Below are 19,993 nucleotides of genomic sequence, written 5' to 3'. Positions count from 1 at the left end.
GGTGGTGGTGGTGGTGGTGGTGGTGTGTGTGTGTGTGTGTGTGTGTGTGTGTTGGGTTGAGGATTGGGAGGAGATAAGGTCTGTGTGGAGAGAGGTCTTAATAACGATTTCTGGTTTCTCAAAAGATCTTTCAACTTTGATTCCTGAAAGAAATTTTATCACCATTGTTTTTTCTGCTTTTTAAATCTGCACTCCTTTGGAGTTTGGGAAAATATTAAAAGTTGGGGGTGATTTTATCGTTGCAAATAAGATCCCCTGGGTATGCCCTATAAATTGAGATTCTTGACAGTGGGGAAAATCAGCTCTCATAGTTCATGCTGGTAGCTGTGGGGTAAGTTTGTGAAACTGGGTAAGCAAAAGGAGGTTTCTCTAATTATTAAAGTCATGAGAATTGTGTTGCTGAAGCTTGGTAGTCTAGTTTGGGTCCTGCCCTAAGCAGACCCCCGCTGACACCACCCCGTCTCCCATGGCCAGCAAGCTCTTTGCAGTGGGAGTGGTGAAAATTTTTTTTCTTTCTTTCTTTTTTTTTTTTTTAACTCAGCCACTAAACACAGTTTAATAGTCCCATTATTCCTTCCCACTTGTTAAATTTCTAATTCTGTGGAGAACAGAGAAGTAAAATTCCAAAGGCAGTTAAATAAGAAGTGTTTGAAATCCGACATATATTCCCAAACAAGAATTCCTCAGGTAACATTTTTTCTTTCTCTTTGTGGAATCCTATATACTGTTATGAAGTGTGTTATAACAAAAAAAAATGCCTGGGGGTGCCTGGGTGGCTCAGACGTTGGGCATCTGCCTTCGGCTCAGGTCATGATCCCAGGGTGCTGGGATCGAGCCCCGCATCGGGCTCCCTGCTCAGCTGGGAAGCCTGCTTCTCCCTCTCCCACTCCCCCTGCTTGTGTTTCGTCTCTCACTGTCTCTTTCTCTGTCAAATAAATAAATAAAATCTTTTAAAAAATGCCTGTACACTGCATCAGTTGCTAGAGTATTTGTTTATTTTTCCCACTTGGCAGAGGTGAAGTCAGTTGTTGGAATGAGGCTGAGATTGGAGAATCTGTTAAGTTTTATTCTTGGATAGATGTAGCATCTTCAAAAAGAGCTTGAGGTAACCTAAAGTAAAAGACACGTGTACATTAAGGATAATAAAATGCAATTTGAGTGCTTGCTTTGGCAGCACATATACTAAAATTGGAATGATAGAGAAGATTAGCATGGCCCCTGCTCGAGGATGACATGTAAATTCATGAAACGTTCCATATTTTAAAAAAATAAGTAAATAAAATGCCAATGGAGTACAAAAAGAAATAGAAAATCAAAGTGATAGAAGAGCGAAGAAGAAAATGCTATCTACAAAGGCTGAGAGAATTATTCTGATTGAACATTAAATTTGGCTTTGAACTTCTAAGATAATATGAAGAACTAGGTACTTTAAAAATAATCAGTAGCAGGGCACCTGGGTGGCTCACTCGGTTTAGTGTCTGCCTTTGGCTCAGGTCATGATCCCAGGGTCCTGGGTTCGAGCCCCACATCTGGCTCCCTGCTCATCGGGGAGCCTGCTTCTCCTTCTTCCTCTGCACCCCTCCTGTTCTCTTGCTCGCTCAATCTCAAATAAATAAATAAAATTTTTTAAAAAAATAACCAGTAGCATACTCTTTACTTAGAAAAGACAAAGTCTCAAAAAAAGAAAAAGAAAGAAAACACAAGTACTCTCCCGGTACTAAATGCATGGCAGTATGTATGTATGTATGTATGTATGTATGTATGTATGTATTTATTGATTGATTGATTTATTGATTGATTGATTGATTGATTGAAAAAGATTTTATTTATTCATTTGAGACAGATACAGAGAAAGAGAGCATGAGCCGGGGGAGAGGCAGAGGGAGAGGGAGAAGCAGACTTGCCGTTGAGCTGGGAGCCATACGTGGGACTCGATCCCAGGACCTGGAGATCATGACCTGAGCCAAAGGCAGATGCTTAACCATCTGAGCCACCCATGCACCCCAATGACAGGATTTATTGTGTGGGGCCTTGCACAGTGTATGGATGCATGTTGTTCTTGATAAGAATTTCATAAGCAAATGCGGAGGTGATTTTCTTCAGACTTTTTTGTTTTTTTATCAAAGAAGTATTTTTATTTTTCTAATTTGAGTTAAAAACATGCAGATCATAAGTGGATGGTTCAGTGAATTTTCACAAAATTAATACTTACATTACAGCCACACAGGTCAAGAAATGAACTTTACCAGCACCACAGACAATCCCCTAAATACCTCCCTCCATCTTTGACCCCAGCCACCTACCCAAGGGTAACCATGAATCTGATTTGTAGCAACATAGATTAGTTTTGCCTATTTGTAACTGTGTGTAGGTAGAATCTACACAAAGTTCTTTTGTGTCACAATATTATGTTTGTGAGATTCATACATCTAATTGTATGTAGCTATAGTTCATTTTTGTCACTGTATAGCATTACATTGTGTGAACATATTTCAACTTATTTATTCAACTGTTGTGGCATATTTGGGTTGTTTTCAGCTTTTGGCTGTTACAGATGATAATGCTGCCACGAACACATCTTATGATGCACATGTGCGCATATTTATTTTTGTTATTCACTTAAAAGTGGAATCAATTAGTATAGGGAAGGTGGATCTTTATCTTTGGTAGATAAGGACAAACCATTTTTCAAATTGATTGAATCAATTAACTCTTTCAATGGAAATGCTTGATTGTTCCATATTTTTGCCAGCACTTGACATTGTCAACTTTTTTTCAGTTAAAACATTATGGTGGGTGCATCTGATTATGATAAATGATAATTGACTTGAGTACCACCTAGTCTGTATGTCCAAAATGAGAACAGAGAATGTTGTGGTGGATCAGTCCATGAATCCATGTACTGATTGTGTGTGTGTGTGTGTGTATTTTAATTTATTTGAGAGAGAGAGCGTGCGAGCACGAGAAGGGGGAGGGGCAGAGGGAGAGGGAGAAGCAGGTTCCCGCTGAGCAAGGAGCCTGATACAGGGATCGATCCCAGGACCCTGGGATTATGACCCAAGCGGAAGGCAGACACTTAACTGACTGAGCCACCCAGCTGCCCTCCATGTGCTGATTATAGACTCACTCTTAGGATCAGTGACTAGACTGATAGGAGTCTGTAGACAAACCTGAAGGTCTGAAGTTTGAAAGGAGGGAATACAGGCCTTATTTTGCCATGCACTATATTGCAGAGAGCTAGGTTCTCTGCTTGAGACTGAAGAAAGTCAGGGTGAATTAGCATTGTCCAGTATGGTGATAAAGAGCTGGTAGAAATGATGAAGGATGTTGCAACACATGGAGTTTGACATCTGAATGCACCAAATAGTTTGAGTTCTCATGGTGCAATTTCCTTCTGTTAAAGCCTGGAGGAAGAGGTAGGGCTCATAGAGAAAGACCTAGAATGGCACTGATAAAACAACAACCAAAATAATGCTAGTAACATCTAATGATTTTATAGTGTTGTATGTGTGTTAACTCGTTTAACTTTCTCAACAAATCACGGAGATGTCCTTTTCCCATTTTGAAAATGAGCACCCAGGTACAGAGAGGTTAATTCACTTACCCAAGGCCATACAAGTAAATGACAAATAAAGCTGAATTTGAACCCAGGTAATCTGGCCTCAGAATCCAGGTTCAGGACTTTATGCTAGCCACAAAATTAGGGTTGGGGGCAGGGGAACTCATGCAGAGAGATTCTTGGAAAGGAAGAAAAGGAAAAGTAGGCAGGAATTAGCCGGGTGGTCTCACTGGTATCAACTAACAGGCTCCCAAAAAAGTGTTCTGACAAACGGAATACATTCTGCACTGTTGCTGAAGGGGAAAATCTTGGAAGCCTGAAACATCTCCAGGTTTGGATGTGAGAGTCTTCAGCACACAGCAAGTACAATGGCTGGGTAGGGAAGCCCGGTTTAGCAGAGAGCCTAACACTGAGGATTGCCAGTCTTCCCTCCTTCTCATACCTGTGTCAGGTTTTTATGATTGCTCTACTGAGGGATAGATGATGAGTATCACGGCTAGTTTCTTTTGGGTTTCCTGGTTGTAGAGAAACCAATTAGGGGCAGCAGTTGATATATTATGATATATCATAATATATATATGATTATATTAAATCATATTACATATGATTTAAGTTTCTGTGGCTTGGGACCCTGTATTTGCCCCAGATTTCGAGACAACCAACGAGGTCAATTCATGGGGCTCCAAAGGGGCCCTGTCACTGAGACCTGGGCTGGAGGGTAGGCTCTGGAGACTGATAATCAGGAGGGAGGAACAAAGGAGGGACACCCTAGTGGGTTCTTAGGTGGAGATTAAACCATCTTTACTTCCTCTTGGAGCCCCTGGACATGTCCCACTTCCCTACACCCTTTTATATCTTTATTTCCTCTTCCCCTAGCTTCTCCCTTTTTTCCTCATGCTTACATTGCCCCATCCACAAATATAAATAATAACCTTCCCTGGGAGAAGAGCTCACTCTAAATAGGGAGAGGAGGAAGGAAGTCTCAGGCTGGGAAATGGCCATATGACCTCTATAGTTCATGTAGACAGTCCCAGGACCAAGTCTCCAAGACAGGATGGGCCAGTGACTGCACTGCTGGTAAAGAAAAGGCTCTGTAGGTGTTTCCTACAGAGTCATGTTTGGACTCAAGCATCTCCAGCCCAAGGAGGTAGCTCAGTGAAGAGTATTGCTCATCTCCCTGAGACTTCTCCAAGGCTTTCCCTTTTCTCCTTCCCAGTCTCCTTCAGGTTGTTCCCCATCGTTGCCAACACTTATTTTTTCTTGTTATTTTGGCTCCTATGTATATGTTGACTATGTATGTGGGTTTGTTTCTGGGCTCTTGATTCTGTTCCCTTGGTCTATGTTTTTGTGTTTATGCCAGTAAATGTCTCTTTGATTACTATAGCTTTGTGGTATAGTTTGAAATCAGGAAATGTGATGCCTCCAGCTTTGTTCTTCTTTCTCAGTATTAAATTGGCTATTTAGGGTCTCTTGGGCTTCCCTAAGAATGTTAGGATTGTTTTTTCTATTTCTGTGAAAAATGCCATTGGAATTTTGATAGGGATTTCATTTGATCTATAGATGGCTTTGGGTAGAATAGACATTTCAACAAGATGAATTCTTTTTTTAAAATATTTATTGATTTAAGTAATCTCTACTCCCAATGTGGGGCTTGAACTCCTGACCCAGAGACCAAGAGTTGCATGCTGTTCTGACTGAGCCCCAACAATATTAATTCTTCTGATCCACGAACATGGGATCTTTCCATTTATTTGTGTATTCTACTATTTCTTTCATCAAAGTCTTAATAGTTTTCATTGTACAGATCTTTCACCTCTTTGCTTAAATTTATTCCTAAGTATTTTGTTGTTTTTGATGCTATTGTAAATGGGTTTGCTTTCTTTATTTCTTTTTCAGGTAGTTCATTTTTAGTGTATTGAAATGCAACTGATTTTTGTAGGTTGATTTTTTTTTTTTTTTTTTTTTTTAGGCTCCAGTTTTACTGAATTTGTTTATTAGTTCCAACAGTTTCTTGGTGGGGTCTAGGATTTTCTTTCTTTCTTTCTTTCTTTTTTTTTCCCCTTAGCCCCAAACCCACCCCTAGGATTTTCTGTATATGTTGAACCATCCTTGCATCTCAGGTATTTGAAACTGGATATCATCCTAGGACTCCCCCATCTGATCACTGGGTCTTAGGGCATCTGCCTCTTATATATTTCTAATTGCTCCCTTCCTCCTCATACCCACTGCATGGTCAGCTCTTTCATCTCCTGCATGTCTTTGTCCAGATGTTGCTTTCTTAGTGAGGCCTACTCTGACAACTATATTTAATACTGTAAACTGTCCTCACTCCAGCCCTCTTGATCCCCCTTATTCTGCTTTTTCTTTTTCCCAAAGTGCATATCCTCCTCTAACATATTTATTATGTCTATTGTTTATTTTGCTTTTTCAAAAGTTTTTTTGAGATATAATTCATATATACAATTCACACATTTAAAGTTTACAATTCAGTCACTCTTAATATATTCACAGAGTTGTGTGACCATCACCAAAATCAATTTAGAATATTTTTATTACCCTAAAAAGAATTCTCTTACTCTTTAGCAGTCACCTCCCATTTCCCTCCAGCTCCTTCAGCCCAACCCTAGGTAACTACTCACCTACTCTTTGTCTCTATAGATTTACCTATTCTGGAAATATCTTATAAATCGACTCATACAATATGTGGTCTTTTGGAACTTACTTCTTTCACTGAGCATAATGTTTTCAAGGTGCCAGAGCAACTGTACCGTTTTACATTTTCACCAGCAGTGAATGAGGGGTGAGCCCCTAATGCAGTGCCTGACACATAGTGGGTGCTCAATAAATGTTTATTAAATGTATGGATGAGAAAATGTGGGACACAATCTACATTGTTTAGCATGCCATCCAATGCTTTCCTGATCAGGTCCCTACCTATTTTTCCAGGATCATCTTTTGCTACTCCATGGCTTCTAGCTTTACAAACCTCTCTGCCTTCTCACACACATCCTGTTCCTGCTGCCTGAGGTATGCTTCTTGTCCTGCTTATGTGCTGAGCTTCTGTTCGCCTCCGGCACTACCTCTGCCCTTACACCTTTGGTGTAACAGGTGCTTTCTCTTGCTGTCCTCTCCACATTTTCTTAATAATTTATTTCTATTTCTATATCCCCTGCTAGTTCTGTGAGCTTCTTAAGGATTAGCACTGTTCTGCTCATTTTTGTATCCTCTGCACTTGGCACAGAGTTGGTATTTAATAAATGTCTGTTTCAGCGAACAAGTAGAGGAAATAGCAAGAGCAAAACCCCAGCGGGAGAAATACACTGGCAGGTTTGAGAAACAGTTTTCCAACTTGACTGTGTTAAAAAACAAAACTCAGCTGAGTAAATTTGAGGATCTAATTGACTCTGCTAAATGATTCATGAATTGGGCAGTATTCCATCTAGCAAGGAGAGGGGAGCTGCACTGAGCTTGGAAAAAGAAAGGTTTTTAAAGGCACAGAGAGGGCATTAAAAAAAAAAAAAGAAATTTATTAGCAAGGAATGCATTCTTTAGGCAAGGTTGCCCTCCTAAGGGAGAAAGGGGTCTATGGGGGATTATCTCCTACTGTTGACCAGGAAATTCCATTTTGGCTGGTTAAAGGTTACATTCCTGGGGAGGTTGACACTGCAGTTAGCTTAGGTATTAAATCATGGTTTACTGACACGGGGCCTTAACATAAGTGACTCCATTTGGGGCCTGTGGATTTCTTTTTAACATAGCCCCTTTTTGATCAGACCCGCAGTTTAAGTGAGAGATGTGATAAAAAAAATTATTTTTGAGATGTCATAAAAATTTAAGGCATCACCTCCACTCTCAGCTACTATTCTGTAGTTTTTGCAGCTGTTAAAAAGCAAAATTCAGCAAGTAAATTTGAAGATCTCATTGGCTTTATCAAATGATTCATGAATCAGGCATCATCCCATCTAGCAAGTAGAGGGGAACTCAGAGGAGCTGTACAAAATGGAAAGTTTTTATAGGAAGGAGGGTGGGGCAAGAAAGTTATTCGCAAAAGAAAAGGATTATTCTAGGCAAGGTTGCTTTCCCTTAAGGGGAAGTGTAGGGGGTCTTACCATGAAGATCATCCCATCTTCCTTTAGAGGGTGGAGAGGGCCCACGTGGCAGACTTATAAGTGCCGATCATGTGCCGATCGGAAAATTCCTGATTAAGACTGTTTTTCTGGGGAGGTTGGAACTGCAGTTAAATTAGGTATTAAGCCCTTGTGTGGGGCCTTGACCTAAATGACACCATTTTGGGCTGTTTCCTTTTTTTTTTGTTTTTTAAGATTTTATTTATTTATTCATGAAAGACAGAGAGAGAGAGAGAGAGAGAGGCAGAGGGAGAGGCAGGCTTCCAAGGAGCAGGGAGCCCGACGCGGGACTTGATCCTAGGACCCCGGGATCATGACCTGAGCCGAAGGCAGACGCTTAACCATCTGAGCCACCCAGGCGCCCTGTTGTTTCCTTTTTTTTTTTTTTTTAAAGATTTTATTTATTTATTTATTTGAGAGAGAGAATGAGAAAGAGAGCACATGAGAGGGGGGAGGGGCAGAGGGAGAAGCAGACTCCCCGCCGAGCAGGGAGCCCGATGCGGCACTCGATCCTGGGACTCCGGGATCATGACGGGAGCCGAAGGCAGTCGCTTAACCAACTGAGCCACCCGGGCGCCCTGTTGTTTCCTTTTTAACACAACTTTGTTGATCCTTTGTTTGGTATTCACAGGTCATGACTTTTTTTGCTTAATCTCTGAGATATCCACAGGTTACAGCTTCAGGTTCACAATTTTTGAGTTGGTCCTCCTCTTTGTTCTTTTTTTCTGATGTTCCAGTCTTAGGGAGATCATTGGATTGGTGGTTAGTGGCTGTGAACATGCATGTAAAACTTTTGAGAGAATATGACACACCAGGGAGATTATTATGATTATTATAAGGAAGATAATTCCCAGTGTTTGAAGTGTACTTCCAAGCCATGGTGACCAAGACCCAAACCAATCAAAATCGAATAAGTCAAACAAAAACCTTAAATAAATAAAGTGTTTAAAAAAAATCTACAGATAGTTAATGTGAATGAGAACTAACCAACTGTTGATTATCAAATAAATGTATAAAACTGCCACACACCCACATAACACACCCCCCCACACACACACACACAAGAATCTGTATGGTTTGGAGAGTAACCGAGTGTGAGTGAAGAGTGAAGAAGATGCAGGAGCCAAAGACTGGGCAAGGCTTTGCAGCCCCATGCTGGGCAGAGTGGTCAGGTTCAGTCTTGGAGTCTTGGCTTTTTATACTTGCTTCTATGTGTCTTTGTGGAGTTAGATACTTTCTAACTATCTACAGAGAAGGAAAAAGCCTGTAGAAACACTTATTATGTATTATAATTACAACCTTCAAGAAAAACAAAAGTAATACAGGGAATACAGCTGTGACATATAATTGTAGTCAATCAATTGGGTGCAGTGGCATCGTTTTTTCGATTGTGCTAAAACCAAACAGGCTCTTCTGGAAGTGATAATTGTTTATTCATACTGGACCAAAGCGCTGAAGTAGGTGCTGTGTCACTTATAAAGATGAATCACTCACAGAACTGCGCCAGGGGTACCAGTCCAGTTGGAGAGATGAATTACATGGGAGAGGTATGAATAGACGTTATGGGAGAGCAGATCTATTGATGATTCAGAGAAAACTTTATAGAGAGGAAGTGTGAATTGCTGAGGCTTGCAGGACAAGGGAGTATTTGACATGCAGAGATGAGCATCCAGGGCATTTAGGGCAAAGGCATGGTAAGAGTGTAGACCTGGAGCATGGAAAGAGCCCAGCACAACTAAATGGAGAGCAGCAAGCTCTTTGGTTTGGACATAGGTTGTGTGAGTGGGAAGAAGGGGAGGTAAGTTTGAGGCCTAATCATGGAGGGCCCTGTACACCCAACTAAAGTTTTAGATTATTTTTAGTAGGTTCAAGGCTTTTCAGATAGTAACATCAGCAGAGCTGTGCTTTGGGAAAATTAAGCAGACAGCAGCATGTGGATGAGAGGGGAAGGGACTGACCCTGTGGGGATAGTGAGAAGGCTTCTATGATAGGCCAAGCAAAAGCCACTGAGTGTTGCAGGCTTGAACAATGGATGTGGCCATAGGGATGAAGAGGAGGGGACAGGTGCTTCAGACACAACAGAGCCCGACTCTACAGCCTCATCTCCTCAAAGAATGCATGCGGCCAGGAAGAGGAAGTGTCAGGAGCGTTAAGACTAAAATGTAATACAAATAGAAATTGGGAATACTAGAGACGAAGCACCTTTAGGAGAGAAGATGGTGAATTCTGTCTTGGGTATATTGAGTATCTGGCTAAACATTTGGCTGGAGAGTACTTCAGGAAATTAGAAATACAGGACAGAGCCTCAGAAAATGGTCAGGTTGGAGATATAGATCTGGGCCATAAGAGGGGATGAGATTGCCAAGGAGAGCCTGAGGAACAGGCAGGGAAGGATTCTGGGACAGAACATTGGGGAATCTTTGCATTTAGGGTGTAGGAAGGAGAGAAGAAGCAACTGAGGAGGAAGGGAAGGGGTGCTGTGATAGAAGCAGGAGAACCAGGAGAGTGGAGTATCTTGGAAGTCAAGGGAGGAATATGTTCCTAGAGCTGGGTGGTCAAGATGGAGCAGGTGATGGCTTCCGACTGTGAGAGCAGGGAGCTCAGGTGGGAAAAGTAGTCCAGGGCTAGACCATGGGAAGTCTTCTAGGAAAGAGATAGTATGGTGTGGTGATTTGATCCTGTCTCTCCTACTCACTCTCTGACTTTGGACAATTCCCTTCATTTTTGCCTTAATTTGTGCCCCAGGGTCCTCATCTGAAAAGTAGGCATAATGACTGCACGTACCTCATGAGGTCGTATGTGTGTGTGTTGTTTTGAACAGTGCCTGGCACAAGGTAAGTTCTAAATTACTGTTCGCTATTTTTTTTTGTTTTGTTTTTTTATGTTTGCCTAATGGTTTTCTTTTTTTTCCTTTAAATTTTTTATTGTTATGTTTTTTTTTAAAGATTTATTTATTTGAGAAAGAGAGAATGAGAGATAGAGAGCACGAGAGGGAAGAGGGTCAGAGGGAGAAGCAGACTCCCCGCTGAGCAGGGAGCCTGATGTGGTACTCGATCCCGGGACTCCAGGATCATGACCTGGGCCGAAAGCAGTCGCTTAACCAACTGAGCCACCCAGGCGCCCTTTTTATTGTTATGTTAATAACCATACATTACATCATTAGTTTTTGATGTAGTGTTCCATGATTCATTGTTTGTGTATAACACCCAGTGCTCCACGCAGAACATGCCCTCTTTAATACCCATCACCAGGCTAACCCATCCCCCCACCCCCCTCCCCTCTAGAACCCTTAGTTTGTTTTTCAGAGTCCATCGTTTCTCATGGTTCATCTCCCCCTCTGATTTCCCCCCATTCATTCTTCCCCTCCTGTTATCTTCTTTTTCTTTTTTTTTCTTAACATATATTGCATTATTTGTTTCAGATGTACAGGTCTGTGATTCCACAGTCTTGCACAATTCACAGTGCTCACCATAGCACATACCCTCCCCATTGTCTATCACCCAGCCACCCCATCCCTCCCACCCCACCCCCACTCCAGCAACCCTCAGTTTGTTTCCGGAGATTAAGAATTCCTCATATCAGTGAGGTCATATGATACATGTCTTTCTCTGATTCACTTATTTCACTCAGCATAACACCCTCCAGTTCCATCCACATCGTTGCAAATGGCAAGATCTCATTCCTTTTGATGGCTGCATAATATTCCATTGTATATATATACCACATCTTCTTTATCCATTCATCTGTCGATGGACATTTTGGCTCTTTCCACAATTAAACTGGACCATTTCCTTACATCACACACAAAAATAGATTCAAAATGGTTGAAAGACCTAAATGTGAGATAGGAGTCCATCAAAATCCTAAAGGAGAACAGAGGCAGCAACCTCTTCGACCTCAACTGCAGCAACTTCTTCCTAGAAACATCGCCAGAGGCAAGGAGAGCAAGGGCAAAAATGAACTATTGGGATTTCATCAAGATAAAAAGCTTTTGCACAGCAAAAGAAACAGTCAACAAAACCGAAAGACAACCGACAGAATTGGAGAAGATATTTGCAAATGACATATCAGATAAAGGACTAGTATCCAAAATCTATAAAGAACTTATCAAACTCAACACCCAAAGAACAAATAATCCAATCAATAAATGGGCAGAAGACATGAACAGACATTTTTCCAAAGAAGACATCCAAGTGGCCAACAGACACATGAAAAAGTGCTCAACATCGCTCGGCATCAGGGAAATCCAAATCAAAACCTCAATGAGATACCACCTCACACCAGTCAGAATGGCTAAAATTAACAAGTCAGGAAACAACAGATGTTGGCAGGGATGCGGAGAAAGGGGACCCTCCTATACTGTTGGTGGGAATGCAAGCTGGTGCAACCACTCTGGAAAACAGTATGGAGGTTCCTCAAAAAGTTGAAAATAGAGCTACCCTACGATCCAGCAATTGCACTACTGGGTATTTACCCCAAAGCTACAAATGTAGGGATCCGAAGGGTTATGTGCACCCCGATGTTTATAGCAGCAATGTTCACTATTTTTTTTTTAAGATTTTATTTATTTATTTGACAGAGAGAGGGGACACAAGCAGGGGGAGTGGGAGAGGGAGAAGCAGGCTTCCAGCAGAGTAGGGAACCTGATGTGGGGCTCTATCCCAGGACCCTGGGACCATGACCTGAGCCGAAGGCAGACACTTAATGACTGAACCATCCAGGTGCCCTACTGTTCACTATTATAATTATGTGCCAAGCTGAAGAGTTTTGACTTTATCTGTGGGTGACAGGGAGCCATGGACAGGCTCCAACAAGGGCATGGCATGGTCTGAAAGCAATCTCCTCCTTCACCCAAGACCCAGTTGGAATTCGAGAACCAGATAAAATTACTAGAAAAAAGAAAGTGCTAACTATTGTAGTGATATCTGAGAAGGAGGAGAGATAAAAGGCCTTGGGGATTGTCTGCTTGGTCCCTGGTGAGCTCTGAGTTTCCGGAGAGGGATGAGAATGGGAGATGGAGTACAAGGGGTTGGGGAACCCATGGGTGGTGAGACAGTAGAGGACCTGTGTATACGCTCTTTGAATATTTTGACCACATGGGGTAAGAGAGGATGGTCATTTAAAGGGTGGCAGGGTAGCATGGTTTCAGGGAGGAGGAAAGACAAAAGAGGGAGCCCAGAGGACAGACAGACAATATAGAGACAGTTAGAGCAGGAATGGCCTCAGGGGACGTGGCAGCCCCTGAAATGAGAGGCAAAATGTGGGTATGAATTAAGACTGTGCAGGCCATTGGTTTGGAAGTGAGGAGGATGAGGTTGAGGTTGTATTTTGGCAGGGAGGCAAGAGGCGAGCTCATCTGTGGATGGAGAGCCCGATGAACATGAGGTTGGGAAATTGAGAAGGTTGGAGAGGATTTGGAACGGGTGTTATTGGGAACACACACACACACACACACACACACACACACACACACACACACGAGGGAAGGGTCAGATGGAGGCAAACAGAAAGTCTGCCTTGTATCAATAAAGTCCAGATGAGACAGGGTATCACTTGTTGGTGTTGTGGCCTCTCTCTAGTGCCATTTGGCAGCTGGCAATGAGAGAATGTGGATGGGACGCCAACAAAATGCCCCTCAAGTGGCTGGCGGTGGGACCTACACTGAATAAGAAAGTAAATGAAGCCATAAGAGGACTGTAATAATAGAGAGACGGAGCAAAGGGAGGGCAGTAGGGGAAGAAAGAGACAGGGAGAGGTGTGGGAAAGAAGGGAAAGAGCCCTAAAGATACGAAGGGGCTGTAGTCAGAGGGCAGTTTCAGCTTTCAAGATCTTCGTGGGAGAACAGCTTCAAAGGATGGTGAAGACCAAGGGTGGCGAGGCTCAGGCCTGAAGTAAATAGTAGATCTTAATTTATGCATTGTGATTGTGAAGGTGTTTTCTGAGTTCAACTTCAAAACTCAAAGGAAATTAACCAGGTGGCATCCTGTGGATGAGAAAGAGACTGACAATATGGTGTGAGAAAGCTAAGTTCTCATTACCATGACAGGAAGTCAGTTGAAAATGTCTAGGGGCGCCTGGGTGGCTCAGTTGTTAGTTGTTGAGCGTCTGCCTTCAGCTCAGGTCATGATCCCAGGGTCCTGGGATCGAACCCTGCATCGGGCTCCCTGCTCAGCGGAGAGCCTGCTTCTCCGTCTCCCATTCCCCCCACTTGTGTTCCCTCTCTTGCTGTCTCTCTCTCTCTCTCTCTCAAATAAATAAATAAAATCTTTAAAAAAGAAAAGAAAATGTCTAGAACCAATAAATCAAGAAATAGTAGTGTAAATATATAAATCTCCATTCTGACACAGAGCCAACGGCCAAGAAAGAATTCTTGAGACGTCTTTGGTGCAAAAAAGGTGGTTTTTTTAAAGCACGGGACAGGACCCTGGGGGCAGAAAGAGCTGCATTGGGGTTGTGAGGGGTGGCAGTTTATATGCTTTCAAGTTGGGAGGGGATTAGGGATAGTGTAAGTCTCTAAGAAATTTTGGAAGCAAGGTTTCCAGGAACTTGAAGGGGCTAGCTATTGTTGGGAAAAGGTCATTTATTGCTGTCTAGTCAAATCTTAGTCATGAGACCCTTCAGATGTTTATCAGTGGGTCATAGGCTTGGGGGATGATTGCCAACATGTATCTTGGGGAGTAGAGAGAAAGGAAGTTTCCAAAGGAATTTTTATATGTTAAAGTAGACTTACAGGGTCCTGGGGGTCAGGCCAAGATTGCCTTTTGCCCTTGGGAAAGTGTCAACATTGAGGCAGCTGAATCCCTAGAGGAACGTCACTTTGTTTCAAGGACTTGTCAATGGGCTGTAAGTAGTAAGGAAATTTAATAATTTTTCTTCTGCCTTTGTTTCCCACATCAACACTCTCTACCAGGAGATAGCCTCAGATCCCACAGGTGAAAGGTTCAGTCCTACAAGTCTGCCCCCATCCCCTGCCCCAGCCCCTACTGCAGATGCCAGCTACCAGCCCAGGTTATCACCCGTACTTCTGACTGACTGGCTACACATTGGAAGTTCCAGTGATCCCCTTTTTGGGTTCTATTAATTTGGTAGAGGCCCTCACAGAACTCACAGAACAAACTGAAGGTCACCAGAGGGGAGGTGGGTAGGGGGTGGGTGAAATAGGTGATGCGGATTAAGAACACATTTATCATGAGGAGCACTGAGTAATGTATAGAACTGTCAAATCACTATATTGTACACCTGAAACGAATGTAACACTGTATGTTAACTGTACTGGAATTAAAAAAAAAACCCACAGAAATATTTTATGTGCTAGATTACTGTAGGTTTATTACAAAAGGATATAACTCAGGAACAGCCAGATGGAAGAGATGCATAGGGCAAGGTGTGGGGAAGGGACGCAGAGCTTGCATGCCCCCTCCAAGCATGTGGCTATCCCCGAATCTCCATGTATTCACCAACCTGGAAGCTCTCTGAACCCCATTCTTTTGTTTTTTTTTTTATGGCAGCTTCATTACATAGGCATGATTGATTTAAATCATTGGCCATTGGTGACTGGACTCAATCTCCAGCCCCTCTCCCCTTCCCAGAGGTAAAGGAGTGGGTGGGACTCATTCCAACCCTCCGACCACATTGTTGGTTCCCTCATCCTTAGATATGGCTTCAAGGTAACCTCATTAACATAATAATACAGCTTTGTTCTCCTCACTTAGGAAATTCTAAGTATTTAAAGCATTGTGCCAGAAATGGACAAAGACCACATATATATTTTTTATTATAAATCACAGCGTCACAACACTTCATTCCCCTGTAGCTACTGCATTCTTTCTTCTCCTTCCCCAGACTCCTTTGAACTGAGTCTCTTCTTGGCTCTACTTCCTGCCCTCCAGTCCATCCATCAGCCCACTGCGGGCTGGCTTCTTTACTCTTAACTCCCAGAGTCTAGTGTAGATCACTAGTAACCTGCTAGTATTCAGTGGATCTCCGTGTTGCAGAGTTGATCCTCCATTAAGCCCCTCTTCCCTTGGCTTCCTTTGGCTTTACTTTGACTACTTCTCTGGCTCATTCTTCCTGTTACTCTTTTCTCCCTTTGTTCCCCCCTCCCCTCCCCCCCGCCGAGGATATTTTCACTTAATTTATCTATCTTTATCTAACAGCATTTATCTAACCACACAGCACCGGCTGTGTGCCATTCACTGCACCAGGTGCAGATGAATACATAGCCTGGGCTCACAAGGGCTTTACAGTCTAAAAGTGGAAGGAAGCAGTGTAACAAGTTAGCGGGCGTCATGATACACTCAAGCGCAGGCTGCAGTGGGGATGTCAGGGAGGCAGTGGTCCATTTTGTTAGACCAGGGGTCTGGTTAAGAGGGGTCAGGAAAGTCTTCTGCCTGGACCACTCTTCCCCTGCTTTGCCCTGAGCTATACTTCATCTCTCAGTGCTCATCTATAAAATAATGTGGCAGTCATGGAAGTGTGTTGCTCAGATGTTTTTTCAAGACAGTCAGCTTTGAGGAGTGCCGTTGACTCACAGCCTCCATCTGTTGCCTTTGGATCTGCGATGGCCTGTATACTGCGGCACGCTTCTCCTGGGCACCCCCAGCCAGTAACCGAGCATGGTGGCAGCAATGGAGCCCAGCCAGTTCTGCCCAGTGTGGGATTCTACTGGGCAGTCTCTGCTCAAGGGCCCCCCATTGGCCTGGCTGATACTTTCTCAGGGTCCTGCACTTGAAGGAGCTTCCTCTCAAACCCTCTTTCTCCTTTTTTTTTTATTTTATTTTTTTTTAAGATTTTATTTATTTATTTGAGAGAGAGAGAGAATGAGAGATAGAAAGCACGAGAGGGAAGAGGGTCAGAGGGAGAAGCAGACTCCACGCTGAGCAGGAAGCCCGATGTGGGACTCGATCCCGGGACTCCAGGATCATGACCTGAGCCGAAGGCAGTCGCTCAACCAACTGAGCCACCCAGGCGCCCCCTCTTTCTCCTTTTAGAGGTGTCAGATCTGCATTACCACCTACTCCTGTACTCTCCCCTTTATCCTCTCATGGTATTGTCCCCACCGAATCACTTGCATGCCTAAATGTTTTGGCATTTGAACCTAACACGGGGATATGACAGGACCTGCCGTACAGTGCTGTTGTGAGAATTCAGTGAGTTAATATATGTGCAATGCTTAGAAAAGGGCCTGGTACATAGCAAATGTTATGCTATTGTTGTTGTTAGCTATTATTATTACTATTTTATTATCCTTTAGATCTCAACTTCTATTTTACTCTCTCTAGAAACCTCAGATCTCCCTAGAGCGCTCCAGCAGCATCTTGTCCTTGATTCTATTCCATCGCTTTGTTTTCTTGTTGGCCTTCACACTTAGATGGTGAATTCAATGAATAATGGAACCTTGTTGGGCTTACTGTTGTTTATCCGTGCCTAACATTGTGTCTGGCTCATAGTAGGTTTTGAATTGATGTTTGTTGAATGAAAATGATGATTCAGCGGAGTATTAACAGATGAGCGTTATTTGCCAAATGGATGAGGGCTGGGAAAGAAGGAATGTTGAGAGAATTGTGTACTGGGGCATGAAAAGCCTGTGGGGTACTGAAAGCTGCTAGTTATGATTGAAGAGTGGGGTGCAAGAGAGATGTGGCAAAAAAGAAGCCTAAGGAGTAAGTCAAGGGCCAGAGCCCTGGGATGGCCTGAATGCCAAGCCAGAGAGTTTGAATGGCATAGATTCACCTCATGCAGGTGTCATGATGCAGGTCTTATGCTGGCCTAGTGGGCTCACACCCATCTTTGATGGTGTTTTGTGTTCTTATGAATCATATGTTACTTCACCCAGCGCTATAGATTGCCCCCAAATGGTGGCTGTTTCTCTAGAACTGCATGAGGAAATGTAGGCATCTCTGAGCACTCATTTCAACAACGCATCTGATTGGTCTTTATTTACAAACTGCTTTGGCTGCAATATCTCACCCAAACAATTGGGTCTCTTAACCGATCTCTTTGCCTTCCTCACAGCCCTGTTAAATATACCTTCCCCTCCCACTGTGAGACAGATCTCTCTAAAGCTAAATCTGCTTATTTTACTCCTCAATTTAGTACCTCCCAATAATAGCACACTCTGGTTGCCTACAGGATAGTGTCCAGATTCCTTAGTGTGGCCCACAAGGAACATCCTGGTCTGAGCCTTCGTGGCCTCTGGATGCCCTGTCCTGCACCACGTTCAACTGCTTGTAGGCATCAGGAGGTTATGCTGCTCATCACTTCTTTCATATACACACTGTTGCTGCCTGGAATGTTCTTCATCCGGGTCTACTTTTTGAACTCTTAGCTAACTTACAGGAAGTAGTTCCAAAATCATTGCTTCTGTGAAGCCATTTCTAACTTTGTCGGCAGTGGGTCCTATTCCTTTGCAGCCTCATTAGACTCTGTGTATGCTGTTACAGCACCCACCACACTGCATGGCGCTTGTCTTGTTACCTCCGATCCCCTCTGGACTGAGGCTCTGTGAGTATTGGTGACTATGGAGTCCCCAGCACTGGGTGCAATGCCTGGCACATAGTATATACTCAGTAGATAACTGGTTAAAGAGAAAAGGACAGAAGGAAATGAAAGCTGTTCTCTTTCTTTTGAAGGGGAAGGAGGTCCCCTCACCATGTGGCTGTCCGTGGCGGCCCTTGTGGGCCTGTACTACCTCCTGCGCTGGTACTGGGAGAGGCAGGTGGTGAGCCACCTCCAGGACAAGTACGTCTTCATCACGGGCTGTGACTCGGGCTTCGGGAACCTGCTGGCCAGGCAGCTGGACCTGCGAGGCTTGAGGGTGCTGGCCGCGTGTCTGACAGAGGAGGGGGCCCAGCAGCTGAGAGGCCAGACGTCAGACAGGCTGGAGACGGTGATCCTGGACATCACCAAGACAGAGAGCATCTCTCTGGCCGCACAGTGGGTGAAGGAGCGTGTGGGAGACAGAGGTAAGGAGAAGTAGTTTCCCCTTTCATTCATTCAACTTCGTGGGCATGAAGTTGTTAAAGTTTTTCTCTCTATATGTAAAATCTCAAAAGCAGGCCCTAAAAGGCTGTCTTTTTCACTTGAAGGATAGTCGTGATCTTTGGTGGTGTTTCATTTCCTTAACAAGGTTTACCTTGAAGAATGAGCCAAATAGATTTGAAGCTATTATCCCACTTTTGCCAGTGGAGTATTTATAACCAAGGTTCTTTTATGCTTAAAGAATTTTCAAGGTATTCTTTTTTTTTCTTTTGAAGATTTTGTTTATTTATTTGACAGAGAGAGACACAGCGAGAGAGGGAACACAAGCAGGGGGAGTGGGAGAGGGAGAAGCAAGCTTCCCGCAGAGCAGGGAGCCCGATGCGGGGCTCAATCCCAGGACCCTGGGATCATGACCTGAGCTGAAGGCAGACGCTTAACCAACGGAGCCACACAGGTGCCCAGGAATACTTTTAAATGGTAGCCAAGGGGAGAAGAATCAGTTTCTTAAAAATACGATGAAAATTCGGGGCGCCTGGGTGGCTCAGTTGTTAAGTGTCTGCTTTCAGCTCAGGTCATGGTACCAGGGTCCTGGGATCGAGTCCCACGTCTGGCTCCGTGCTTGGCGGGGGAGTCTGCTTCTCCCTCTGCCTGCTGCTCCCCACTGCTTATGTGCTCTCTCTCTCATTCTCTGACAAATAAATAAATAAAATTTTTTTAAAAAAAAGTTACATTTAGCATCCATATTTCATATTATATGTCTTATAATTCTGGTATCTAGTGTCTTTGTGAATCTTTTTCTGCTATTGATTCTGCTGGTTCTTGCATTTGGTGTTTTGTTTCCTTCTGTATTCTGATTTATGACAGTGAACTGCCTTGAACCTTGAACTTAATTCTTGGCTTGAGATTTTTGGACCATCCAGATAGTGGGAATTTGGCCACAAACTCTCATGAGGGATGGCTTGTGGTTATGATTCCTCAGGGTTGATAGGGTTGATTCTTGCTGCTTCTCTACAACACCAAAGTTCAAGGTGGACAGTTTTACTCTCAGTCCTTTGGAAAGACTTTCTATCTCACCCTTAAACTGATAGCATAGCCATTAAAGATCCCAGTTTAATGAAAAAAGTATTTTTTATTAGAATCCTTACCTTAGGTGGGCCCTGGACTTCATATCTTATTATGAATTTTTTTGAGGCTATAAATACTGAAATTCAAGTTCACACTGGTTGGCAAATTCCCTCAAATCAAAAGCTGGCATCAGTGTTCTCTTTACTGTCTCTGGATTCCCGCCTTAGTTTTTTTTTTTTTTAAAGATTTTTATTTTTTTAAA

At 43.2% G+C, this 19,993-nt stretch overlaps 1 protein-coding gene and 1 non-coding gene across 2 annotated transcripts in view; both read left to right on the top strand.

Annotated features, from left to right (window-relative positions):
* The window catches only part of HSD17B6 (hydroxysteroid 17-beta dehydrogenase 6), a 37,274-nt gene that overhangs the window by 8,656 nt on the left and 8,625 nt on the right, over nucleotides 1-19,993 (top strand). The window contains exon 2 of the mRNA XM_073900807.1: nucleotides 18,324-18,650. Coding sequence (XP_073756908.1) covers nucleotides 18,338-18,650 — 313 coding nt within the window. The 5' untranslated portion in view covers nucleotides 18,324-18,337. The remainder of the gene's footprint in view (nucleotides 1-18,323; nucleotides 18,651-19,993) is intronic.
* Nucleotides 1,159-1,263, top strand: LOC112832743 (U6 spliceosomal RNA). The gene has a single exon (XR_003210440.1). It is a non-coding gene; the product is annotated as a U6 spliceosomal RNA (small nuclear RNA).

This window comes from Callorhinus ursinus, unplaced genomic scaffold (genome assembly GCF_003265705.2).
Source record: "Callorhinus ursinus isolate GAN/ISIS: 27379988/994484 unplaced genomic scaffold, GSC_fseal_2.0 scaffold14, whole genome shotgun sequence".
Lineage (NCBI taxonomy): Eukaryota > Metazoa > Chordata > Mammalia > Carnivora > Otariidae > Callorhinus > Callorhinus ursinus.
Note: the sequence above shows the minus strand (reverse complement) of the source record. Positions and strands in the feature narration are given on the sequence as shown.